The sequence below is a fragment of the Monodelphis domestica genome, chromosome 5 (genome assembly GCF_027887165.1).
Source record: "Monodelphis domestica isolate mMonDom1 chromosome 5, mMonDom1.pri, whole genome shotgun sequence".
Classification (NCBI taxonomy): Eukaryota; Metazoa; Chordata; class Mammalia; order Didelphimorphia; family Didelphidae; genus Monodelphis; species Monodelphis domestica.
In genome coordinates this window covers 164,038,122-164,062,140 of record NC_077231.1, presented here as the reverse complement: position 1 = coordinate 164,062,140, position 24,019 = coordinate 164,038,122, and the positions used below count along the sequence as shown (strand labels likewise).

Sequence of the window (24,019 nt, the reverse complement as noted above, 5' to 3'; positions counted from 1 at the left end):
AGATTATATAGATATGAATTATGTATGACAATGATTGGGAAAGCAAAGCACCCCTACTGAAAATGGAATTGCTCCTTTCAGAGAAGTCTGAAGGCAGAGTTGCAAACAGAGCAGACCTTTGATAGAGCAGCTGCAGTCAAGGGATACATTCCATGTGTGCTTAGTGTGGGAAGGGCTGTTTGTCCCACGCTGGTCATTCCAGCTGCATTTGTACAACTAGATTACAATCCCCATCACTAGAGACATTGTGAAAGACGGCTAAGAATACATGCGCTACTTCTTCACAATGAACTTTTTCTTGACTGAATTTTTATGACTTTCATCATAAGACTGGAGAGCTCAAAGGAGTTATGAGAATTAGCTAGTGGAATTCCCTCTTTTAGTCCATGTGGAAATAAAAACTCAGAGAGATTTAGTGGTTTGTTAAAGATCACACAGCTTAGTCTTCAGCGAGCTGGTCCTGGAACTTCTTGTATTTGGGGCACATCACAATACTTATTCCATTTAAAAGTAGAAACAGATGAAGCACAAGAAGTCTTAAAGCTTTGCTCCAAGTGAATGATAAAAAGAAGCAATATAGTCCTTGCTCTTCAGAAACTTACATTGTATTGGAAGAAAAGGACAACAGAGAAAGGAATTATGAAGTAAAAAAAAAAAATGTAGTCCTTGCTCTTCAGAAACTTATATTCTTTTGGAAGAAAAAGACAATGGAGAAAGGAATTATGTGGGGTGAGGTTGGAGTGGGAGTCTAGGTTCAGGGGGAAGAGAGAGATGTAGGAAGTGGAAAGTCTGCCATTGGCATGGTTAGGGAACAACTAAGAAGACCAGTTATTTAAAGACTAAAATATCGTAAGTAATAATGGTACAGGGAGCCCGTTTAACCTGGTTGTTCCTCCTCTGTTTTGAAGAGGACCAGTGGCATCATAAGGTGATGTACTGACTTGAGCATCAGTTAGGTTTCAATAGGCACGATGTCATCAATCTTGCGCTCCCTTCCAGAGTCATCAAAAAATCAGCGTGACTGGCAGTGGCCTGAGATGCTCTGGGTGACTTTGGTGTCTTCAGTGTCTGATCAAGCTGACTGCAGTTCCTGCTTCAGCCTCCTTCCTGTCTATTGGAATTGTTCTCATCCACCCTTTCTGCCTGAGCCTCTCCCCTACCCTCCCTCTGGTTTAGTTGTCTTCCTCTCCAGTTTTAGTGTGGTGTGGCCGCAGGGCATGCTGGAGCTTCTTAGAGCCTCAGGTGAGGGTCAGGTGAATGGTGGTCACCAAAGTGGATGAGCAGCCCTGAAAAATGCTTGCCAGCCCTTCTAACAGAGGCGCTAGTCCTCCCTGCACAGCGTGTCCACCACTCAACCACTACCGGTGATAAAAGGGATGAATCTCCAGACTTCTGGTCTGGGCGCTCTTCGGGAAGAAGAAAATGGCGGGGGCTGAGCTACTTGCTTTCGCTTCCTATGGAGCTCATGGCCCTTCTTCAGGCATTAACCCCAGGAGGCAATATGCAGCAGTTTACTGAAAGCCTTGGGGGAGAATCTATAGAGCCAGCGCTCAAAGTAAACCCACTTCTCAGTTTCTTCAGGGGTATCCAGAGATAGGATACAGACCGTTCAGCCTGGAAAGTCTAGTTCAGGTTCTCAGAGAGAAGTCTATGGCTGGATTTGGGGGAGACTATGGATTTGAATTGGAAAAAAATACAACTTTATCCAACTCCTCACTGAGATTTAGGATCTCTTTCAATTATTTCAAAGTATTATTCTGAGGAAGGAAGAGCCAAGATGGTGGAGTAGAGGCAGGAACACTGGCTCTCTCTGAAAACTTGCTCCTAAAATTTTTCCTTAAATATTTCCTTAAAATAAAGTTTCAAAACAAATACTGGAGTGGCAGAATTAACTAAGGGATAGCATCCATTTTCCAATAAAAGACAACTTGTAAGGTAGAGAAGTTTCTTTCACTGGAGTGAGAGGGCAGCACCAAGAGCTCAGTCTTCTGGAGATACTGAAGCTGGACCAAGGCTAGCACCAAGACCCTGAGACCTTGCCTAACCCAACAGCAAAGCTCCCCTACCATACACGCCTTAAATCTCTGAGTCCCCAGCAATCCCCCAATGCCTCTGACCAATGTGAGCCTGCAGTGAGGTCCCTGGTGAAGCCCTGAGCCACAACACAAGCCTACAGCTAGGCTTTAGCCCTGGCATAACAATCCAAGACAATTCCTAAGCATTTATGACAAAGACTGCTATTCACCTTCAGAGAAAGAACTAATGGAGTTTGAATGCTGACTGAAGCAAACGATTTTTTACTTTATTTTCATGTGTTTTTATTTTTTATTTTTGTTGTATATGAGTATTTTCTCATTAATATGGATATATGCTTTGCCAGCTCATATGTATATAAACCAGATTGAATTTCTGTCCATTGTAATATTTATTGGGAGAGATGGAAATGGAGGATTGGAAAACTGGGGAATAATGGGAGGCTTGTCTTATTTCCTTTCCACACCATATTGGAGAGGTGGAAAGGAAAAGAGGAAGAAGACAATTTGGTTGTTATAATTTCAGAAAAGTATGTAAAAAGGGTAATTACATGTACCTGAGAAAGTAAAATATTAAATTTAAAAAAATTAAAGAATTATTCTGAGAAGTGGTCAGTCTGTAGGTTTTGGCAGATTATCAAAGGGGTCTGTGATAAAACAAAAATGAAGAGCTCCTGCTATGATCCGTACACTAGTAGCATGTGCTAGCATTAGACAAGGAATGAAGCAGAGACCAGAAGGAAGTAATGGTAAGACAGAAAGAGATAATAATAAAAGGACTTCATAAGAGAAGTCACAATCTCCTCTAGGATGCTGATAAAAGAAGAATTTGAAAACTCAAAAAGACTTGACATTCCTTTCTCTCTATTTGATAAACAAATGATTTCCTCTTTCTTTGTGAAAAGTGAACCCATGGGAACACTTCTTGGTCCCTTACAAAATTATACATTGTGAGGTATCTCACAATCTTACGTAGCTCTATAAGAACACTGGTGAATTAATGTCAAAACCTGAATTTTCTATGTTCTCCAAATATTCGCTATTCTGAGAGTCTGAAGAAGCTTAGGTGTGTTACTATTCCTTAAAAATTCAGGGACACATGCCTGAGAAACAAGATACTAATTTAACTTAAACACAAGATTATGAATTATTGAAATGGATTCCACAGAGGACTGAAGATCAGATCAAGGAATCCCAAATTTGGATGGTGCCTTGGATGTCACATAGTACAATTCATATATAATCAGCTAATTTTTCTATGATATTCCCAATAAGTGACCATCCATCTTCTGCTTGAAGAACTCTTGTGAGAATGGTCTCACTACCTCCTAAAGGAACCCATTCCATATTTGGAGACTTCCCATTACAAGGAAATTCCTCTTTATGGGTAGAAAATGCCTCTCTGCCATTTCTATTACCTATTCCTAATTAGGTCTTTTGGGGTCAAGTTGAACAAATCTAATACCTCTTCCATATAGCAGTCCTTCAAGCATTGGAACACAAGTATGAAAAAGCTTCCCTGCAAGTCTAAGTCTTGCAAACCATCCTCATATTATATAATCTTAAGGCCCTTCAGTCTCCTGGTGATCTTCCTTTGAAAGGTCTCTAGTTTATCACCTCCTTAAAAAAAATCTCTAGTTTATGACCACCTAAACCCGAACTCAACAAGCTAGACACAGTCCTACCAAGGCAGGGCTATCATTTTCCTTGTTTTACACACAATGTCTCTTTTTATGCAGTTTAAGAATACACTAGGTTTTTTGGCTGCCATATGACATTTGATTCATAACGATTGTTTAATCCACTAAAGCCTTTTTATGATTTTAGTAAACATTATTGCTTAGTTTCATCTCTCCCATTTTATCTTGTGTAACTGATTTTTTTAAACAAGCATACTTCCACCGAGCTCTCCCCTCAGCCAAATGAATTTGCCCCAGGTGCTGGAATTCCTAGGTACAACTCTTTATGTCTGGGTGATTACCGGTACACAGTAAATTAAGTAACAAAGTAAATTAGCTGCTCTTGTCTAAAACGTTGTTAAAAGAAAATTCACATAGTTTAATTGGCCTCTGAAACCTGGCTGATGATGAATAATTTGAGCAATTTTCTCTCTAAATTTAAAGTTTTTTAGAATTCAAATTTAAAACTGCACCTGGAAACCCTGACATTGTATGATGTGTCACTTAATTTTTTTTTATGAAAACACTGAATAACCATCATGTCTTACATATTAGCTTTATTCCTAGCTTGAGACCTACCTATCTGACAGGAGAGATTGCCCTTGGATTTTATGAGTTTATACACATTCAGCTTCCAATAAGTCTTTTAGACATTGAATGAAAAATCATATTATTAACTATATCCCTCTGGGAATACTGTTATATATTAGTTACTACTTCTCTCTGGGTGAAATAGAATGTTTAGATCAAATCAATTATGGACAGTTATACTAATGAAATACAAACAAAAAACAAATATATTATCTAAAAATAAATAAATAATAATATAAAATAAATAAATTAAAGAAAATTTTATTTAAAAGCAGAAAATCTATTTAAAAAATCACAAACCAATTGAGCCAATATTCTGCCAAGTTACTAAATATTTAGTGCTGCCTTTATTTTTATAAATTAATTAATTTCTACTAAGTATCACCAAATATCACAACCTTCTGAAAAAGTATAATACTTAGCTATTTATCCTCTCTTTCTACATATATATATATATGTATATATGTAGAAGCATATATATGTACAAGTAAAACATATACTTGTATATATGATAAGGATTAATATATGGTCTATATTAATAGAGAGGATCTAACTAATATAATAGTAAGTATATATTGAAATACATATATAATTTTGGAAATTATTCAAATCTGTTTCACAAGCCCATTGAAACACAATATATATATATTTAATTATGTATAAATTCACCAAAAATAAACTATCTATATATATGTTTGTGTGTGTGTGTGCTCATACACTCACTATTTCCTCTGAATATGGAAATTGGCAATTTAGCGTTTGAACCATGTTAAAATTGACCCAAGGGCCATGGACAATATATATTCACATTTATTTCAAATAACCTCAAAATATTATATTCTTGAACAACTAATATCCATCAATTACCCCAAAGCATTATGGAAGCAATTACTGAGAACAGAAGTGTCAGTGCCAACAAACTTCATTAATTTGCTGTTATTGACGGCTTCTGGTTGCTCAAAAATATTTCCAAGATGAATATAGAAGTGCTTGCTTATATATGTGAGTAAGGCTTAAGCTGTGATGGAGAGAGCACCAAATTTAGCAGCAGAAGGCAGGATCCCAGGGTAATTCTGTGACATACTTACTGGCTGTACAAAATTGAGTGTCTCACAACTTCTCTAATCCCTGTTTACTCATCAGCGAGTGGATGCAACAATCATCGCACCCTTTGCATCTTGGGATTGTTCTGATGAGCCAATGAGATAGCACGTGAGAGCACGTGAATGGTGAAAACTTCCATATGAATATGAATTATTGGATCACCTATTAAAATTCTGATCCTATTAAGTTATTCAGTTCAACTAGCAAGCTTTCAAAATTCAAGTATTCCTGAAATTTAACCTCAAAACAATCAAGTTGGGAGTTTTAGGAACTGGATTCATTTTGTATGGAGAAGTGTTATTTTGCTTTACCCAAGTTTTGGAAGCACCTGCTTCCAACGAAGAGTCCTAGAATTTTTACTAGAGGCCCACAGAGGTGAAAAATCCTTTTTTTCTAAAGTCATCTATCTCGAAATCTGGGATCTCAGGAAGATCCCTCAGCCCTCCTGCCTCTGGAAGTCAGTGCCATGTTTTTACTGTACCATGCAAAGAAACCCATTTTGCCCCTAAAGATATAACATGAATTCTAAAACTAGTGAGACATTTATTCCACTGTGTATATTTATAGGCTTCTTTCAGTGACTCTCTCAACTAATTTCATGAACCAAATTAATCCGGCTCCGTTTTACATTTTCTTTAGGAAATGTGCTTTACAATTGCCATCTGCCTCCTCATCAATTTCTGAAACCAAGAAGCACAGCACATTTGTGACACGGTGTCCTAACGCAATTCAATTAAATGAGAAAAATGTAATGAAACCACGCACCAGACTTGGCAGTAAAAATGTGCTTACCTTCATATGTTCCACTTTCCAGGAGGGCGCCGCTTTTCTCTAGTTCCATAAAGTCTTCAACAGTGATGAAAATATAGTCCACCCCAGGGACCTCGCCCTCCTTATGCGGCCTTGTGGTACCTGAAGCCCAAAAGAAAACGAACAGGACATGAGATGTTGGCAGCCACGCTGGAGGCAAGCACCACTTCTGGATGGTTAGGAGTGTGCACTCTGGCCATGGTGTGGGGCTGGAGTCTCTATTTGCCTTTTTGTTGGGCAACAGAAAATAGTGGAGTGGGAAACATTCAGGTCAGCGTACAAAATATCTTTCTCTATCCAGCTCATGAAGAGTGGATTGCCATGGAATATATCTGGGTATTTTTTTGTTTTGTTTTGTTTTGAGGGAAAATAGAAATCATTATGCACTTGGTGAAGAGGTGTTTTGAATACTGAGCCAGGAGTTGGCTAGCTTAAGGAATTTACATTTTTCTTTCCTATGAATAGACTTCTATTATTCTGTCCAGATTGCTGTGCTGTTACATAAATTATATCCAAAGACACAAGAAAATATATCAAATATGCTTTTGTTTACATGGTCAATAGCACATTTGAAGTGCTTATTTAAATTTTGGGGGGACAGCTAGATGTGCAGTTGATAGAATAGACCTGAAATCAAATCCAGCCAAAAGGACTTACTCTGTGACCCCAGACAAATTTAATTTTTAATTAATTAATTAATTAAATTTAATTAATTAAAAATATTTAATTATTTAACTCTATTTGCCTCAGTTTAGTCCTCTATAAAAATAGGCTGGAAAAGGCAATGGGGAACCATTCAAGTATCTTTGCCAAAAACAAACAAACAAACAAATGAGATCATAAAGTTATATACCATTGAAATGACTAAATAATAATATTTTAATTTTATTAAGTTTTTTTTCTCTTTTTTTTGAAAGATAGCACAGCATAGTGGATAGAGGGAAGACCTAGAAGGTTTAAGTTCTGTTTCCAACATACTGGATGTCGGATTCTAGGGAAGTTATTTAATCTCTTCGTTTCTCAGATAATTCCCTGATACCAGAAGAGTCAGACAAGTTGTAAATCTGCATTGATAGGGGTTTCTCCACATTTAAAAAGTAGCATGTCTAGACCAATGGAAATGGGGAAGGAAACCTGAGAATTATGCAGCCAGATTTTCCACAGACTATTAATTATGTCAGATCTACTTTCCTGTCTATGACACTTACATAAAGGCATCACGCATAGAAACACATGTTTATAAAAAAAAGAGGGGGCAAATATCATGCAGAAACCTGAATAATCAAAGAAACAATCAAGAATTTAGAGGACAAAAATAGAGAAAGCATTAAAAAAATTTAAGAATGAAGCAATATATTTCAGACTTAATTTTTACTTTCATTCTTTGCATTACAGTCTTATAGTCAAAAAGATTGACTGTTCCTTTAAATCTCTCAGAAGAAAATCCAGATTGCAAAATAAGAGCCATGAATTACTGTCATGATCCAAGATATACCAAGAGATTATTCTTGGGTTAAAAAAAAAAAGAAAAAATTTCATTGAACCTGTTTTGAAAACATCTCCTCCCAATTTTATAACCTCCCTTGATTCTAAAACAAATTTGTTCTTAATAGCATTTAATGTTATTTATTGACTTCTTGTCATTTATGTTTAAATGGTGACATATTGTTTAATGTTTTATGTTCTTGCTTATTCTAGAAAACATCCAGCTCCTGCATCAGGCATGAGTAATATCCTTTAATTAATACCACAGCCTTAACTTTTAATTTCCTGTGTTTAACCCTTGTGGATGAACATTACATTACTAATATATTGTTTTTTTTTTCTTTTGCAATCAATTTGTTTTTCTGTTTTGTTTTATTTTTATGGGAAGGAACACACTCAAATCATTAAGAAAAAATTATCTCCCGAAGATTCAATTTTCCTTACTGATTCATCTGCATATTTCAGAAGCTATGCACTTTGATTAATTAACCACGTTCACTGTGGCAATGAATTTATGATAATAGAACCACATCCAGAGTCACCATCTTTAGGTTCTTTGATGCTTTTTGACTACATTTAATTTTGGGGGGTGGGCTGGACTACACCTTCCCCTTCTCAGGTTAAATTGATTGTGTTCATGCTTTTATGCTCAAATATTGGACTCTTTCTTCATTGCCTCAAACGCAGGTTTATTTGGTAAACCCAATATAATGGATCTCCCACTTGGTGTTGGAGGGGCCCATATGGAGGAATCACCTCATCCATACTCTGTAGATATTTTATAGATAAAAAGCTTCTAGATCTCACTGTTGACAAATTATTGGATGCTGAATTCAATGCTCTTTCTAATCAATTAATTATTAAATATTTAGTAAGCCCCTATGATGTGCCAGGAGGGGCAGCAGCTGGGTACAATGGGACTTGGGTCATGCCTGATGTTCAGAAGACTCATCATCATTTGGTTCAAATCTGGTCTCAGACACTTACTAATGGAGTGACCCTGGTCAAGTCACCCTAGTATCTTTGCCACAAAACCCTCGAATGGGGTCATAAATAGCCAGACAAGACTGAAATGACTGGACCACAGCATCAAATGTGCCTGGAACTGTGCTAAGAGCATAAAAAGGGGCAAAAGAAAGTCCCTGCCCTCAAAATTTACAATATTATCATTGACAAGTTTACAATCTAGTGTGAGGGCAATACAACATGTGAGCAAATATATATGAAATGCTGTATCGAGGATAAATAGGAAATAATTAACAAAAAAAGGGCTCTCAGTCTTCATTAAAGAGCTTCCAGTAAAAAAATAGGATTTTATTGGGGACTGAAAGGCAGCCAGGGAAATCTGTAGGTGGAGTTGGGGAGGGAGAGCAGAGGGAAAGGTGGAGCCTGAGAGAAGGAGCATCTTGCACAACATACAAAGATTGCAATATTCTCTTCTGCCTGCGGGGATAATTCATTTCAGGAGGAGTAATCAGGATTTGAAAAACAAATAAAAATTTAAAAATTAGCCACTTACTCCAGAATATAGACAATCATGTAAAACAACGATTCCCAAAACCTAGAAGTAGTCATTATTACCCTAGTCACGTCATAATTCCAAGCAATAATTATAGCTAGTATTTATATTTTGCTTTATGGTTTGAAAAGTGAAATACACACACAAATATATATATATCCTCTCTTGTTTCCAACAACAACTCTATTAGGGAGGTATTATCTATTCCAGATGAGGAAATAGCTTGAAGGAGGTTAAAAGACTTATTCAAAGTCACACAGCAGTAACGAAAGTCTGATTCCAAGTCCAACATCCATGACATCCTTCCTATCTTCAACCTTCATTCAAAATAATTCCTCTTTTCAAATCAAAAAGCTTTTCAAAGCTATGAAAGAGCTAAGTGACTCAGTAGATAGAATGCCAGATCTGGGGTCAGGAAGAATTGAGTTCCAATCCAGTCTCAGACACTTAAAAGCCAAGTAACCCTGGATGAATCACTTACTTCCCCTCTGACTCAGTTTCTTGAAGTACAAAATGAAGATTATAATAGTATCTATATGGCTGAATTTTTGTGGGGACCAAAAGAATTGAGATTTGTAAAGCATTTAGCCAAATACATGGCACTGTATATAAATACATGAATTCCAATGCCCTTCAACATTCAACCCTCTCTAATCTACCCACTTAGCCTTCAAAATCTAAGCAAGGCTCTGGGAGATAATAATAAATTTAAGAGCTGGGAAAGACCACAGCTGCCTAGTCTAGTCCATAATGAAAGGGCAATTCTCCTTCACTTGAGAATTGTAGAGAGGTGACACCCATTGTCTCCATTCCTTCTATGGCTAGTTGTGACTATTTGGAAGTTTTTCTTACATTTCCTTTTTTTCAAAATCTGCCTCTATTCCACTTCTATTTTTGCTCTCAATTCTTCTCAAGAAGAGAAGGTTCAATTCTTTTCCCACATAATAACCCTTTAAATATTGCAAGACAATTATTATTTTTCTTTACAAAGATATAACTATAAAAGTGATATAGTGGATAGCTCCATGGGCCTGGAGTCTGAGTTTATCCTTTTCTGTCTCAGGTTAACTATAAAATGGGGATAATAACTGTACTTACCATCCAAGTTTGTGGAGATCAAATGAAATAATTGTAAAGTAGGGAGCACAGTGCTGGGTACCTAGTAAGCACTTTGTATATACTTCATCCTTGCCTCTCTCTTCTTTTCCTCCCTCCCTTCTTCCTTCCTTCTTTCCTTCCTTCCTTCCTTCCTTCCTTCCTTCCTTCCTTCCTTCCTTCCTTCCTTCCTTCCTTCCTTCCTTCCTTCCTTCCTTCCTTCCTTCCTTCCTTCCTTCCTTCCGTCCTTCCTCCCTCCTTCCCTCCGTCTCTTCCTTCCCTCCTCCCTCCCTCTCTTCCTCCCTCCCTCTCTTCCTCCCTCCCTCTCTTCCCCACTCCCTCTCTTTCTTCCTTCCTTCCTTCCTTCCTTCTTTCCTTCCTTCCTTCCTTCCTTCCTTCCTTCCTTCCTTCCTTCCTTCCTTCCTTCCTTCCTTCCTTCCTTCCTTCCTTCCTTCCTTCCTTCCTTCCTTCCTTCCTTCCTTCCTTCCTTCCTTCCTTCCTTCCTTCCTTCCTTCCTTCCTTCCTCCCTCCTTCCCTCCGTCTCTTCCTTCCCTCCTCCCTCCCTCTCTTCCTCCCTCCCTCTCTTCCTCCCTCCCTCTCTTCCCCACTCCCTCTCTTCCTTCCTTCCTTCCTTCCTTCCTTCCTTCCTTCCTTCGTTCCTTCCTTCCTTCCTTCCTTCCTTCCTTCCTTCCTTCCTTCCTTCCTTCCTTCCTTCCTTCCTTCCTTCCTTCCTTCCTTCCTTTCCTTCTTCATTCCTTCCTAAAAATTATCTCCTTCAATGCATTTTTGGTGACTTGATATCTAGTCCCTTTCCATGCAGGTTTATTGCTACTTGAAAATACCTTCCAAAAAAAATATGCCACCCAAACCTAAATGCACAACCTACATGTGATTGTTTGACCAGGGCAAAGTACAGCATTATTATCCCTTCCTTTACTAGGAAGCTATGCAAACTATAGTTATGTTTTAGGACAATGCAACACCAAAACCAGAAGTTTCTTTTAAACAAATGGCTATCTGAGCAAGTTTAAGCCATTTTATACTTTGAAACTTATTTTTAAAGTATAAGACATTGCATTTAATTAGGGTAGAGAATCCAATGATTCTCATATTATTTCTCTTCAATCAGTTTTACCATCATTTTATGTTTGTTTGGTTTTTGGTGATAATAGATCTCTTTTATGTTTATCTGCAGTTTTTGGTCTTTTGACTTTGTTTTTTATTTCTTGTCTCATGGAATCAATGAATTCTGTTCTATTCTTTTTTTTATGGAGCCTACTTCTTGGGTACTTATTCATACCTTCTATTTTCTTATTTATCCCCCTTTCAATTTTTACTTATATATTTCCATTTATTAAATTAAATTTAGCTTTTATCATGCTGACTTCTGCCTCTGCATGATTATGTTCAGCTTCTTGTGCAATCATAGATTAGAAAGAGGTCCACACTGGTATTTCCCTTCGGTCTAATTATTTCTTCCACCTACTCTTAGAATTCTCATGGGCAAGCAAAGCCTTTTTTGCTAAGATTCTGCTTGAACTTATTTTGGTGTTATTCCTCTCTTTTCTTTGCACACCTCAGAGTTATCTCAACTCATAGTATTTTTTTCCTTATGTTGGAATATTTTGTTTATTTTTATCACATGTATAGTGCCTGTTCCTGGACAGAGACTTGGAAAAGATGGACAAACCTTGTTTATTACTATCCTAAATGTATTCTGGATGCCTTTGTACCTCTGATTGGGGTGGCTGGGATGAGACCCAATGCTCTGCCACAGCCCTTGGATTCTGATTTCATTTCCTGGTGGCTTAACGTTAGTGCTGACCTTAGCACTCTCTTGTTCTTTTTCTTTTGCACAATTCATAGATGAGAATTTGTGGCATCTTGTGCTGAGGTCATGAATCCCTCAATGGATGTCAGAGATTCTATTAGTTTCAGACTTCTGGAAGATCCTCTATTGTGTGGATTCTTTGAATCTTGCTATGGCTCAACTATAGGTCAAAATGTCTAAAGTCTTGCTCCAAGTGCCAGCCCTGTCTCTATGTTCAGTGACCTATCAGTGACTGGCTCTGTCCCCATTGCTGCTACAACATTCCTGGCCCAAGATTTCTTGAACTTCAAGCCTGGTATACTAGAGATCATTCTGGTTTTTGCCTCTCAGGGGCAGGGAAGAGTGCACTCTTTGAGCATCCACATGGTTCTGCCCAACTTCTTATATTGTCCTAGACTAGATAGAGGTCCTTACTGGTATTTTTCTTGGGTCTTATTGGTCATCATTCCATCTGATGCTCTTTTGTATCATGGCCAGGGGTGTTCTGGGCATACCTGGTCTCTCCTTAGATATTTCATGTCATGTCACCATCTTACTTCATTTTTCCATCTTACTTCATTTCTCAGAAAGTGTCAATGAGATCTCCACCATCTTCTTTAAAAGATATGAGGATCAAATGGGATTACAAAAATGGAAGGTGTTTGAAAGTTTAAGGATATGATACAAATGTAAAATGATCATGATAATGATGGTATCAGAACATTGAATGAAAGAACATGGAATGACAATCATAAAACTGAGTTCTGCTCATGATTCTTTTGATTATCTCATCATTAGAGTACCACCATTACCAATATTAAATTCTAACCGGTATCTTTAGCCCAGTCTTAATTTCAGAATCTTCACAAATCTGAGATTGCTTCATTACATTATACAAAATGCACGTAATAGATATTTAGTAAAGGCTGGCGGAAATGAATTGAATATCAGGACCAAAGGCTCTCCCCACATAAAACAGAATAAAACAAACAATCCTGGCATTATTGCAATTTAATATTTCCTTCAATTAATTCTAAGCATAAAGACCCAAATTACTTTGGGAATGAGGGTGTGGTGAAGAGACGAAGAGGGGAAGAAGATGGGAAGGCAGTAATAAAAATTGTTTTTTGTACTTTGGAATGAAACAAAATGTAAGTCCTGGATGGCTCAGTTAGTACTATGGCAAGTTCTTTCATCTTCTGTTAGAAGGGTGTACAGATCAGGCAGAGCCAATGACCCTCAATACATTAAGATTTGTGGCCTTTGCTGAATCATTTGAAAAGTGTGAAATTGCTCATAAAGCTTGATTAGTGGATAATTTTGTTTCAGTGACAGATACAGTTCCATGGCCAGTGAGGGAATGAGAGAGTGTGCTTTTCAGTCTACGTGCCCAAGAATGTATCTAAAAGATACCAGCCTTGCATGGGGCCAATTTATAACGCAGTAGCTGAAGATATAGAAAATTACGTGAGGGACATTAACACCATTTGGGAAAGAGGCCTGATTTTAAAAATAATGAAAAATTAAGAGACATTTAAAGCAGTGTTGCCCAATGGGGACTTACTGCTAAAGATATTTAACATTGAATAGAATAGATAGGATATACTTCTTAAAGCAGGACGTTCCCTTATTTTTGACTGATATAATGATAGATTTTTTCCCCTGACGTATCATGGGTACACTTCTGTTAGAGAGACACCCCCTAAATAAAAATGCTTTACACAAGTAATATCCCAAGTTACAACTGAAGGGGACTGAAGGGAGAAAAGAGAAGTTTCTATTTTAATTGTTAATTTAATAATTTACTTAGTTTAATTTTCCAGATGAGAAAAAGACAAAGACTTTTTTCTCTCTCAAATATTCTTAGAGGTGATATTCCTGAACACTTTATAAAAGATTGCAACTTATAAAGTTAAACTAATAGAGGTTTTACATACTACACCCTTGTATATCCCACTGTCCAAAAATGTTTTGACAAATTCAATAGAGAAGAATGCTACATGAGCTAAACTATGATTTCTAGTCAGTCATTCCATTAAAATAATAACTCATTAATTGATAAATTATGCTTAGTATATACTAAAGTATCTTCCACAGATTTTGATGAAAGTACATAGGATGTTTGCTCAAAAGACAAGCTTGAGGCGGATATACTTGCTTCCAAATGGTTAGCTTATTCTTGATGCAGAAATGCAATCATATAAAAGTCAATTGCCATTGCATAGGTGAGGGTTGGAAATATATTATTAATCTTCTACTTTTGCAATGGATTAATTTTACTCTTTTTGCCATGGAGAGATCCAAGATAGGAAGAAAGAGTTAAATTCTAAATGTCTATGATAAATGAGATTCCAAAGCTCCTTTACCTCACTGTCCCCATATTTAGACAACATTCTAATTAACAGAATAATAATGTAAAGAATTAAAAACAATGGTATCTAAGAAATTCCCACTGTCCTGATGAATATATATATATATATATACATATGTATATATGTATATAATGTGTAAAATGTGGTAGTTAATTATGTGCTTTTGCAGGTGATTCTATTTTTAACCTCACTTTTTAGGGAAGGTCATAAACACCTTTGAATTTACTCCTTTTTCATAGGAGTAAAATTTTCATAGGAGTAAAATTCATAGGAGTACATTTAAGGAGACAGAACATTGATTGACAATTGCAAAACTGAATTCTCTTCATGGCTCTTTTTTATTCTTATACATGCTTACTTGTATCATTTTTTCTCTTTAGTTCCATAATTTTCACCTGTATTCTATTATAGTGAAATCTATTTCTGAAAAAAATTTTTAAAAATTCATGGATGCTTCCCTCAAAATCTCTACATGGATCGTTTTAGTGATTGTAACCTCGATAAATAGCTTTTGGACTAGATAAAAAAGAAATAAAAATCAATACCATATAAGCAGAAAGGATAATGATGAAAAGATATTCTATGCAATTATCAGAGTTCCGGTCCAAACTGTTTTAATGAGCTGTCCATTCTGAACATACGAAATGGGTAAATGTGAGGACAGTGGCTTTGACTATCATCCTTTATTAGAAAAGTTTAATTGATATTTGGGTCTCACCACTACAAATGGACTAAAAGGAATCCAGAATCCACATCCTCCAGCAAACAGAAAAAGAAAACAATAAATATAATCTTCAAATCTAAATAAAACATTTGCCAACTTTATATGGCTGCAATTTTAAAGAATGTGTATTCAGCCACAGAAATGAGGAACTGTAGTAATGTGTAATGTCAGTGTAAATAATGATTATGGAAACTGAAAATTCACTTTGTTTATTGTCTTCTCCTTGTATACTATTAAAAGAAGGCCTAGATGCAAAACACCTTGGCTTCAGAAAGAAAATTAAAAGCTCTCTAATGTATAAGGAAATGATATAGCTAGTCCAGCCCTATCAGCATGAATGTAATTACTTGGTTCAACCACTTAAATATAAAATTATAGCTTGTCTTCATCTATGGTGACCATAAAAAAAATAAAAAAGATGGAAATAATGTGGAGTTTAGAGCTTTTATAGCCATAAAGCAGTTTGCAGTCTTTGGAAGAAAGAATTTAAATAAATATCTCATTCTACCAATTTACACATACAAAAATAAAGTAATGATGCCCTTGGCAGGATTGCTACAATGAAGGTGGGAAGGGAAAAAATGGCAGAGATGTAGATTTTAGGGATAGAAAACTTTAAAAATAGTTGATTGCTGCTCTTGTTTCTTATCTCATCTCCTTCTTTAAGTCATGAGAATAATTACATTTTCACAATGTTTGCAGTTTCTAGAGCAGTGGTTCTCAACCTTTCTAATGCTGTGACCCCGCAATACAGTTCCTCATGTTATAGTGACCCCAAACCAAAAAATTATTTTGGTGGCTACTTCAAAACTGTAATTTTGCTACAGTTATGATTCAGAATGCAAATACCTGATATGCATTATGTATTCTCATTGCTACAAATCGAGAGGTTGAGAACCGCTGTTCTAAAGCATCTTAGTGCGCTTTCTCTTCTTTGGTCCTTCTAACAACAATCTGAGGCAGCCAGAGCATATGTAATTGCTGCTGTGTGTGATAAGTAGCCCTAGGCTTAGGGCATCTGGGTGGCATGGCAGAGGGAGGGCTTTTGAGTTCAAATCTGGTCTCTGATATTTATTATCTGTGTGCTCTAGGCAAGTCCCTTCACTTGGTTTGCCTCAGTTTCCTCATGTGCAAAATGAGCTGGAAAAGAGAAGTGGCAAACTATTTCAGTATCTTTGCCAAGAAAACCCCAAAAGGGATCACGAAGAGTCAGACTTGACTGGAAGATGAACAACAAAAAATGAAGATGTAAAAATTTATTAAAAAACAAACAAACCAATCCATCTTCACAATAAACTCATTCTGAAGCAGCTAATTCAGGTACCCTATTATTAGAATCAAGTAAACCGAGGCTTAAAAGCAACTTAATAAAAAAATCACAAATCAAATGGACTGTCAAAGCTCTAACAGGTATGGTGTTTTACTGTGCTATATTGTGTCTCAAGTTAGATATTCAATATGCAGAATAATAATGTTTACCATTCGTTAGTTTCATAACTATAAATTATAGTTGTAAGAATCTTGGAGAAAATAATAATACCAGCCCTGACAGAGTCAAGGCATTAAAATTATTTATGTATGCTTATATATATGTTTATAGAAACAAATATAGCTTATACATACATACACATGCATATCTACTCAATTTATATATATATTTATACATGAAGACACAATTCAAATATAAGTATATATATATATATATATATATATATATATATATAAACATGCATACACAAATAGTCCTCTATTCGTAGTGGAAAAACCTTTGGAATTGGAGTTAGATGATGGAACTTAAAATCCCCACCAAGAGCTACTATTTATTTCCTGTTTGGTTTTGCAAAAATCATCTCCAGGATTTAAGTTTTCTCAAATATAAGATAAGAGAAATGGTAGAATTCTACATAAATTGTATATTTATTTCCAGCTTTTTTCCACTCTATAAATGGGCACATGCTCAAACTTGTACATGTATCCACCCTGGAGAAAAGCTCAAGTTAAATGACTAAATTTGTGTCTCCATGTAACATTTGAATTGCCATTGTTAGAAGGCTAGAGATAAAGAGTCAAAATTTTATACATCTAGTTGTACTAAAATTTGTCTTCTGCCATCTGGCCCATTCTCTCACGTTACTGAGAGGAGAAACCATAGCTACAGTAATTCTTTTTCTGACAAAAGCCTGCCTTTTCTCCAGATGCCTTTGCAGTTCAGTCTAGCAAGCTAGACTGCTTGCTTTGATACAGAATTCCTTAATCAGGAAAATGATTCACTTAGATGGAAATGGAAATCCTGAACTTCCAGTATTATTGGTCTTCAGACACTTCACCCTACAGACATGACTGATTAGGCTGGAGGATTAGTGAATAGTAGCTACAAATAAAAGAGATAATTGCCTTTGCCTCAAAAGAAATGTTTCATTAAGTAACAATCTATAATCTAAAAATTCTTTTAAAAATTCCTCCTCAATAATTTCTTTATTTATTGAAGAAAATGGAAAATCTGTGACACTATTTCACTAATTAGTTCATAAGTAGGATTATTTTAGAAATTATAATTTTATTTCTGCTTTCCCCCATTTCTTCAAAAAAAAACCTGTGGAACCCCTAAGTCTTGATTTATATATGTGGGTTTCAAGATCACATACTGAGCATTATGCAAGGAAAAGTCAGTCACTTTCTATAAAAATACATTTTTGCTTTGAAGTTTTTATGTTTTTTCTCTTGCAAATTTAATTTGTAGTCGTCCAACTGCACAGATCAGTGCCTAGGGCACTAAGCACCATGTTGACATTCTACTCTTTGACCTCAGTGTTGTACAGCAAGATTTTAATGGACTATAATTTTACCATTTTATCACATTTAGGATCATGAAGTTACATTAAATTTTAATATGTCCATATGTTTCTTTTGTATCTCTTCCCTGAACTGTTCAAGGTACTTCTCAGAATATGGTTGAGTACACACAACACCAAAACATTAAGATTACAGTGAAACATTCTTTTAGCCACTTAGTTTTGTTTTCAAATACCCATTTTTTTTCAACACACAAAAAGCAAACTAAGTATTTTGTTAAAGTTAAATATGATAGGAAATAGAAAGGCTAAAATTCCTCTTCCAATTTTTATGAAAAATTGGTATATTTCAATGTAAAAAAAATATTTCCTCCAAATTCTATCACATTCCATTTTTATTTTCCCATGGCACAAAGTACTTTCCCCAAAAAGTGAATTAATTTTTAACAGAAATGATGATGCTTGTTTTGTCCAGTAGTTTCAGTCATGTCCAACTATCAAAGTCTTGCTTTGGGTTTTCTTGGTAAAGGCACTTGTGGAGTGATTTACCATTTCCTTCTCCAGCTCATTTTACAGATGAGAAAAGCAAGGCAAAAAAAGTTAATTGGCATGGTCAGGGTCATATGGTGTCTGAGGCCAGATTTGAACTAATGAATATTCTTCGTGATTCCAAGTGAAGTGCTCTATTCCCTGTACCACCCAGCTGCTCCCAAATGGATGACACTCTGGTACTAAGAATGACCACAGTATTTCATCAGAATTTTCCTGGGGTTTCATCGAATTTTGTTTAATTGTGTATGTTATACTTTTGGCTTTGCTTTTCCACTCTGCTTCACTTCAAATAAGATTTTTTCAATGATTCTCTTAGTTTTCATATATGTCATTTCTTACAGAATAACATATCATTATATGAATAATGGATATTCTACCATATTCACATGCTAAAACTTGTTAAGTCTTCCCCAATTAGATTAATATATTATTTCTAGCTTTTTAACACACCTAATGCACCTATGGACATTTTTTAACATTGTCTTTTATTGTCATCAGTAGACATTGTTGGCACATGAACCTCTGTAGTGGAATCAAGGGGTCAAAGGGTTTAAACAATGTATTAGCTTTTCTTGCCTAATTTTAAATCCTTTCCCAGAAGAATTGAAGGAATTTACATGAAATAGTGTGCCTTTTGCCCCACAGTCCATTCAACTGTGAATTTTCCCATTTTTACTCTCTAGATAAAAGGAATGATAGCTTAAGATGGTTTAAATGTTCATTTCTCTAATTATAGGTAATTTTAAATGCTTTAAGGTAGTTATTGATAATTTATATTTCTTTGGAAAACTTTTCATATGTCTTTTAACTATTTGACTATTTAATCTCCATTTTTAACTTACATACTACTAGAGAGGAGGAACCTGAATACAGCCTGATTTCAATTACTTTGTTATATTAGGTCACCACCCATAAAAACTATTAATAATCGAGGAGTATTACAACAAATAATTATTCGGGGTACATTCTCAAGATAGATTTCATTACTGAAAATAGACAGGACATCAGTTAGGAGCTACAAAGTCTACACTTTTCAGAGTATAAGCCTTTCTGTTCACATAGAACTACATATGGTCATGTTAGGACTCTAGGATAGTGTTTCCCAAGCTTTTTGTTCTAGGACTTCTTTATGTTGCCAACACTACTGAGCACATCCCAATGAGCTTATGTTAATGTGGGCTCTATATCTTGATGTCTGTAGTCATTTATATCTATTTCCATATCCATATCTATATCTATCTAGCCCTCTATGAACATTCATTCTATTAGAAATAAAAACATTCTACTATTATTAGGAAAATAATTTTGACCTAGAGACCTCTGTGCCAAGATCTTAGGCACCTCCAGGAGATCTTTGTACAAATAAATGATATTCAGCATTAACTGGACATAATCGAAGGAGGGAATTAAGAGGGAAAGGGAAAGGATTCTTAAAGAAGGTTATTTAGCTGCAACTTGAAGCCAGGGAATTCAGGACATAGAGATCAGGAGGAAAAGTATTCTAATCATGGAGACTAACCAGAGAAAATACCTGCGGTTTAGGGATGCAGTGTCTTGTTTGTAGAACATTAAGTGGATGAATGTCACTAGTTCAGAGTACAAGGAGGGGGGGCATTTTCTCTAGGTTATAATGACTCTAAGTAGATGAAGTCTTAAGTGGAAAAAAACATATAAATGAAAGTTTTGACCAGAAAAAATTCAGAAATTTAAAGCCTATTCTGGTTTATGGATGAAACCAAAACTGTCACTTCCTAATAGAATGTGACCTTGAGTGCACGGAACATCTTATTTTTCTACTTTTATTCTAGCATGAAATAAGTACTTAACTTTTTTTATACATTCATTTATTGTGAGATAAATTGGTCTGAACTAATAAAGATATTTCTAAAGAAAGACTGACTATTCCACAGATGGGATGTTTGTAATTCTATGAAGCCATATGCTCTTTTAAACAAAATCAAAGTACAGCATTTTGGATTTGGATTAGAGTGAAAAATGCATATAGTTAAAAGAGAAGCAAATTAGAAACCTTCTTGAACAAGGAGAAGTCCAATAAAATGGGTAGACATGACTGTGTCACTACAATGGCACGCAGGATCTCTTTAGCAGGTGCATGGTGTGAAGGGTTCCAAGGGCACTTGCCAAATGAAAAGCCATGAAGTAGCTCTAGGCAATTTACAGGGCTGGAAAGGTAGAGGTTATAAACATAATGGCACACTGAATTTATGAGCCTTCAGTGTTCAGCAAGGAACACAATCTAGGAAGAAGGCAAACTGTGAATGGCAATGGACAGAAGTAAGGTAGACATATAAGAGTCTGTAGAATTTTATCAAATAGGACACGCATGCAAGAAGTGATGTAAAAGTTCCTGCCTAGGTCAAGTATGATATAAAAAAGATAGTGGACTTCTCATGTAGCACCAACAAGGGATAAAACTGATGTACTTCCATATACACCATTTTTTCACCTCAAATTACTTTCTATTTACTGATTTATGCACAAGATATTTTTCCAGTCTTAAGAGATTGCAAGCTCCCTAAGGTCAGGAACTGCTTTGTTTCTTTGACTGTACATTATATGCTCGAGGTCTTACACATGGCAAGCTTTTCATTTCAAATTTTCCAAACTTTACGCTCAATTGTTTATTGAATGCAACTGAACTAAAATGAAGTCATAATCTCACATTACCTGTGAGATTCTCATATGGATTCTCAATGAGGCTTAATGCAATTTATGAGACAAACTAATATTACCGTCGTTTTAACTGTCTTTCAGATAAGATATTTTGTTTTTATCTGACTTAGATTATCAACAATGTCTACATAATAAAATGCTACATAAAAGAAATCTATATAAACCAAAACCTTGAGTTGTGTGTATGTACAAGTGCATGTAGTTAGAGGAGAGTGGCATCCGTTTTCATCAATCAATAGCACATCTTCTGAAAACAAGCATCAAATATGAAAATCAAAAGACAAAAATAGATTATCACTTCTTGGAGAGACAATTACAGATCCAAAGAATCTAACCTAAACTGTATGCCAATTCCACTCTGTAAAACAGAGAACCAGAGGAACTTTAAAAAAGTAAAATAAACGTCAGTTTTAATAAATGTTAGCCAAGCTGCTAATGTGTCTTTGTATAAATAATCTATTTTAGAAAATGTGATATAGTAAAAAGGGAATTGAGGTGAGAGACAGGGGATCTATGTGACTTTGGACAAGTTATTTCACCAATGTGCACCTTTATGCAATCATTTGTAAAATGAGGGGAAGGGATGATGATCTTTATGGTCTCTTCTAACCTTTTAACATTAAGAACTTTCTGAATAGGGAATAATTCTGTGAGGAAAAAAAAGCAACAAATGTACATGATTCTTACAAAGTAACTAAAATACAATTGAATGGCAAGCTTATACTTCTGTTATCAAAGGAGTGGAATTCAAATCCTGCCTTTAGCTACATGATTATGGACAAGTTGGAACTTCTCTGTTCTTTAGTTTTCTTGTCTGTAGAAGGATATTGGACTCAGGAGTATCTGATATTCCTTTCTAGCCCTGGATCTATTGTTCTCTGATTTAGAAGAAAAATATTTCATAAATCTAAATTAAAGGTGGGTTTGGATCTGCCAATTTAACATTCTTGAGATTTGATCTACTGCCTAGATAAGAACACTGAATTCCTAACCTCAGAGAGCATAAGTCATGTTGAGAGGTGTTATATGGTTTGGAGACACTAATATTTGAAGGAGTAAACACAAATGTTTTTTGAGGGTTTTTAAGTATAATTTGGAATAGAAGACAATGGATAATTCTTTCATGTCTGCTCTAGTTCGATGAACTTATCATTTGTAAACAATGGTGTCTTTAAGAGATAAATATAATTTTGGACTTCAATATGGAAGAATGCTTTAGGGATTTAGGCTGAGTTGTTTTCTATTTTGTAGATGGCACAGGATCCTAGATTTAGAGCCAGAAGAGATCTTAGAGGTCATTTGGTTCGATTTCCTAATTTTATGAATGAAGAGGAGTGTCTAGGTGGTAAAGTAGATAGTTCCAGACTTGGAGCCAAGAAGACTTATCCTACTGAGTTCAAATCCGGCCTCAGACACTTAATTGCTGTGTGATGCAGGGCAAGTCACTTCCCAATGTTTTCTCAGTTTCCTCATCTGTAAAACCAGCTGGAGAAGGAAATGGCAGTTTCTGCCACACCAGTATCTTTGCAAGAAAACTCCAAATGGCATCACAAAGTCAGACATGACTAAAAAATGACCTAACAACAACACAGATTTAGAAATTGAGGCTCAGGAATAAATGAATTGTCCAAGAAGCAATTAGTACCAGGAATTGAACTAAGGTTCTTTGACCCAACATTTTTTCGAAGATTCATGTTACTGTTCTCATCATTAATATAAAATTACTAAAGAAACAGAAGACCTATAAAATCCTCCTTTACCTCTTTCCTTTTCTGTATGTATGAACCATGTTTAGTCAGCCAGTTTCATTCAATTTCAACCCAACAAATATTCCTTACTAAAATAATCTTGACATGAAAATTGCAAGAATCAGGATTTTTGTTGTAAATTCCCAAGAATTATTGAAAAATAGCATGTTTTCTGGACTGTCCTTACTTGTCCAGATGGAATTGTTTTGTGAACAGATTGATCAAATTACCTCCTGTATTTTTGAAATGTCTTGTTTTCCTCCCTGATCACTTTCAAATTAGCAAATATGTTGTACAGGTAGCAGATTACTTAGGTATGCTAAACTGCAAAATCAAGCTTCCTGATATGTTACAGTTTCTGAATATATTAATTGATTTAAAAATGTTTAATAAAAGGGTTAAATATTTAATGCCCCTTTCCCTTTACTGCATGCAAGAATTGAACCTAGAGTGGCAAAAGTTCATGAATTATATCTCTCTCACATATGTCAATGATCTGTTAAAAATATTCAATAACTATGCCAGAGCAAGGCTTTTTTAGCTATTGGCTATACTATTGTGGCAGTTTCCTAACTGGTATTCATATATCAAGTTTCTACTGTTTCCAACTCATCATGTATATATATATGTATACATATCTAAAATATAATATTATATATTAATATAATATTAATAAGAATATATATATGCCAAACCAAACTCATATCTTTAAAATAAAGTCCTGGCCATATCAGTGCCCTACTAGAGATGTTCCAATGGTTTTCTATTTCCTTTGGGAAAACACACAAATTCTTCTAATTGGTATTTAAAATCTTTCATTTCAGGCCCATTTTATCTCTCAAAATCAATCACATGTCACTCTCAACTCTAGTCATATTAATCCACTTGCTTATCTCCCGCCACTGTAATGCTTTTCTTGTCTTTGTGCCATGACTTGGGTCATCCTCAGGCTCAGAATGTTCTCTCTACTCATCTTTATCTTTTGGAACTCCTTTCTTTCTTTAAAGGTTA

General features: G+C 35.5%; 1 protein-coding gene across 20 annotated transcripts in view; it reads right to left on the bottom strand.

Annotated features, from left to right (window-relative positions):
• MAGI2 (membrane associated guanylate kinase, WW and PDZ domain containing 2) overlaps positions 1-24,019 on the bottom strand; it is a 1,718,964-nt gene that overhangs the window by 719,535 nt on the left and 975,410 nt on the right. For all 20 annotated transcript variants that reach the window (XM_007504040.3, XM_007504032.3, XM_056800855.1 and 17 more), the window contains one exon: positions 6,200-6,319. In XM_007504040.3, the coding sequence (XP_007504102.1) occupies positions 6,200-6,319 (120 nt within the window). The remainder of the gene's footprint in view (positions 1-6,199; positions 6,320-24,019) is intronic.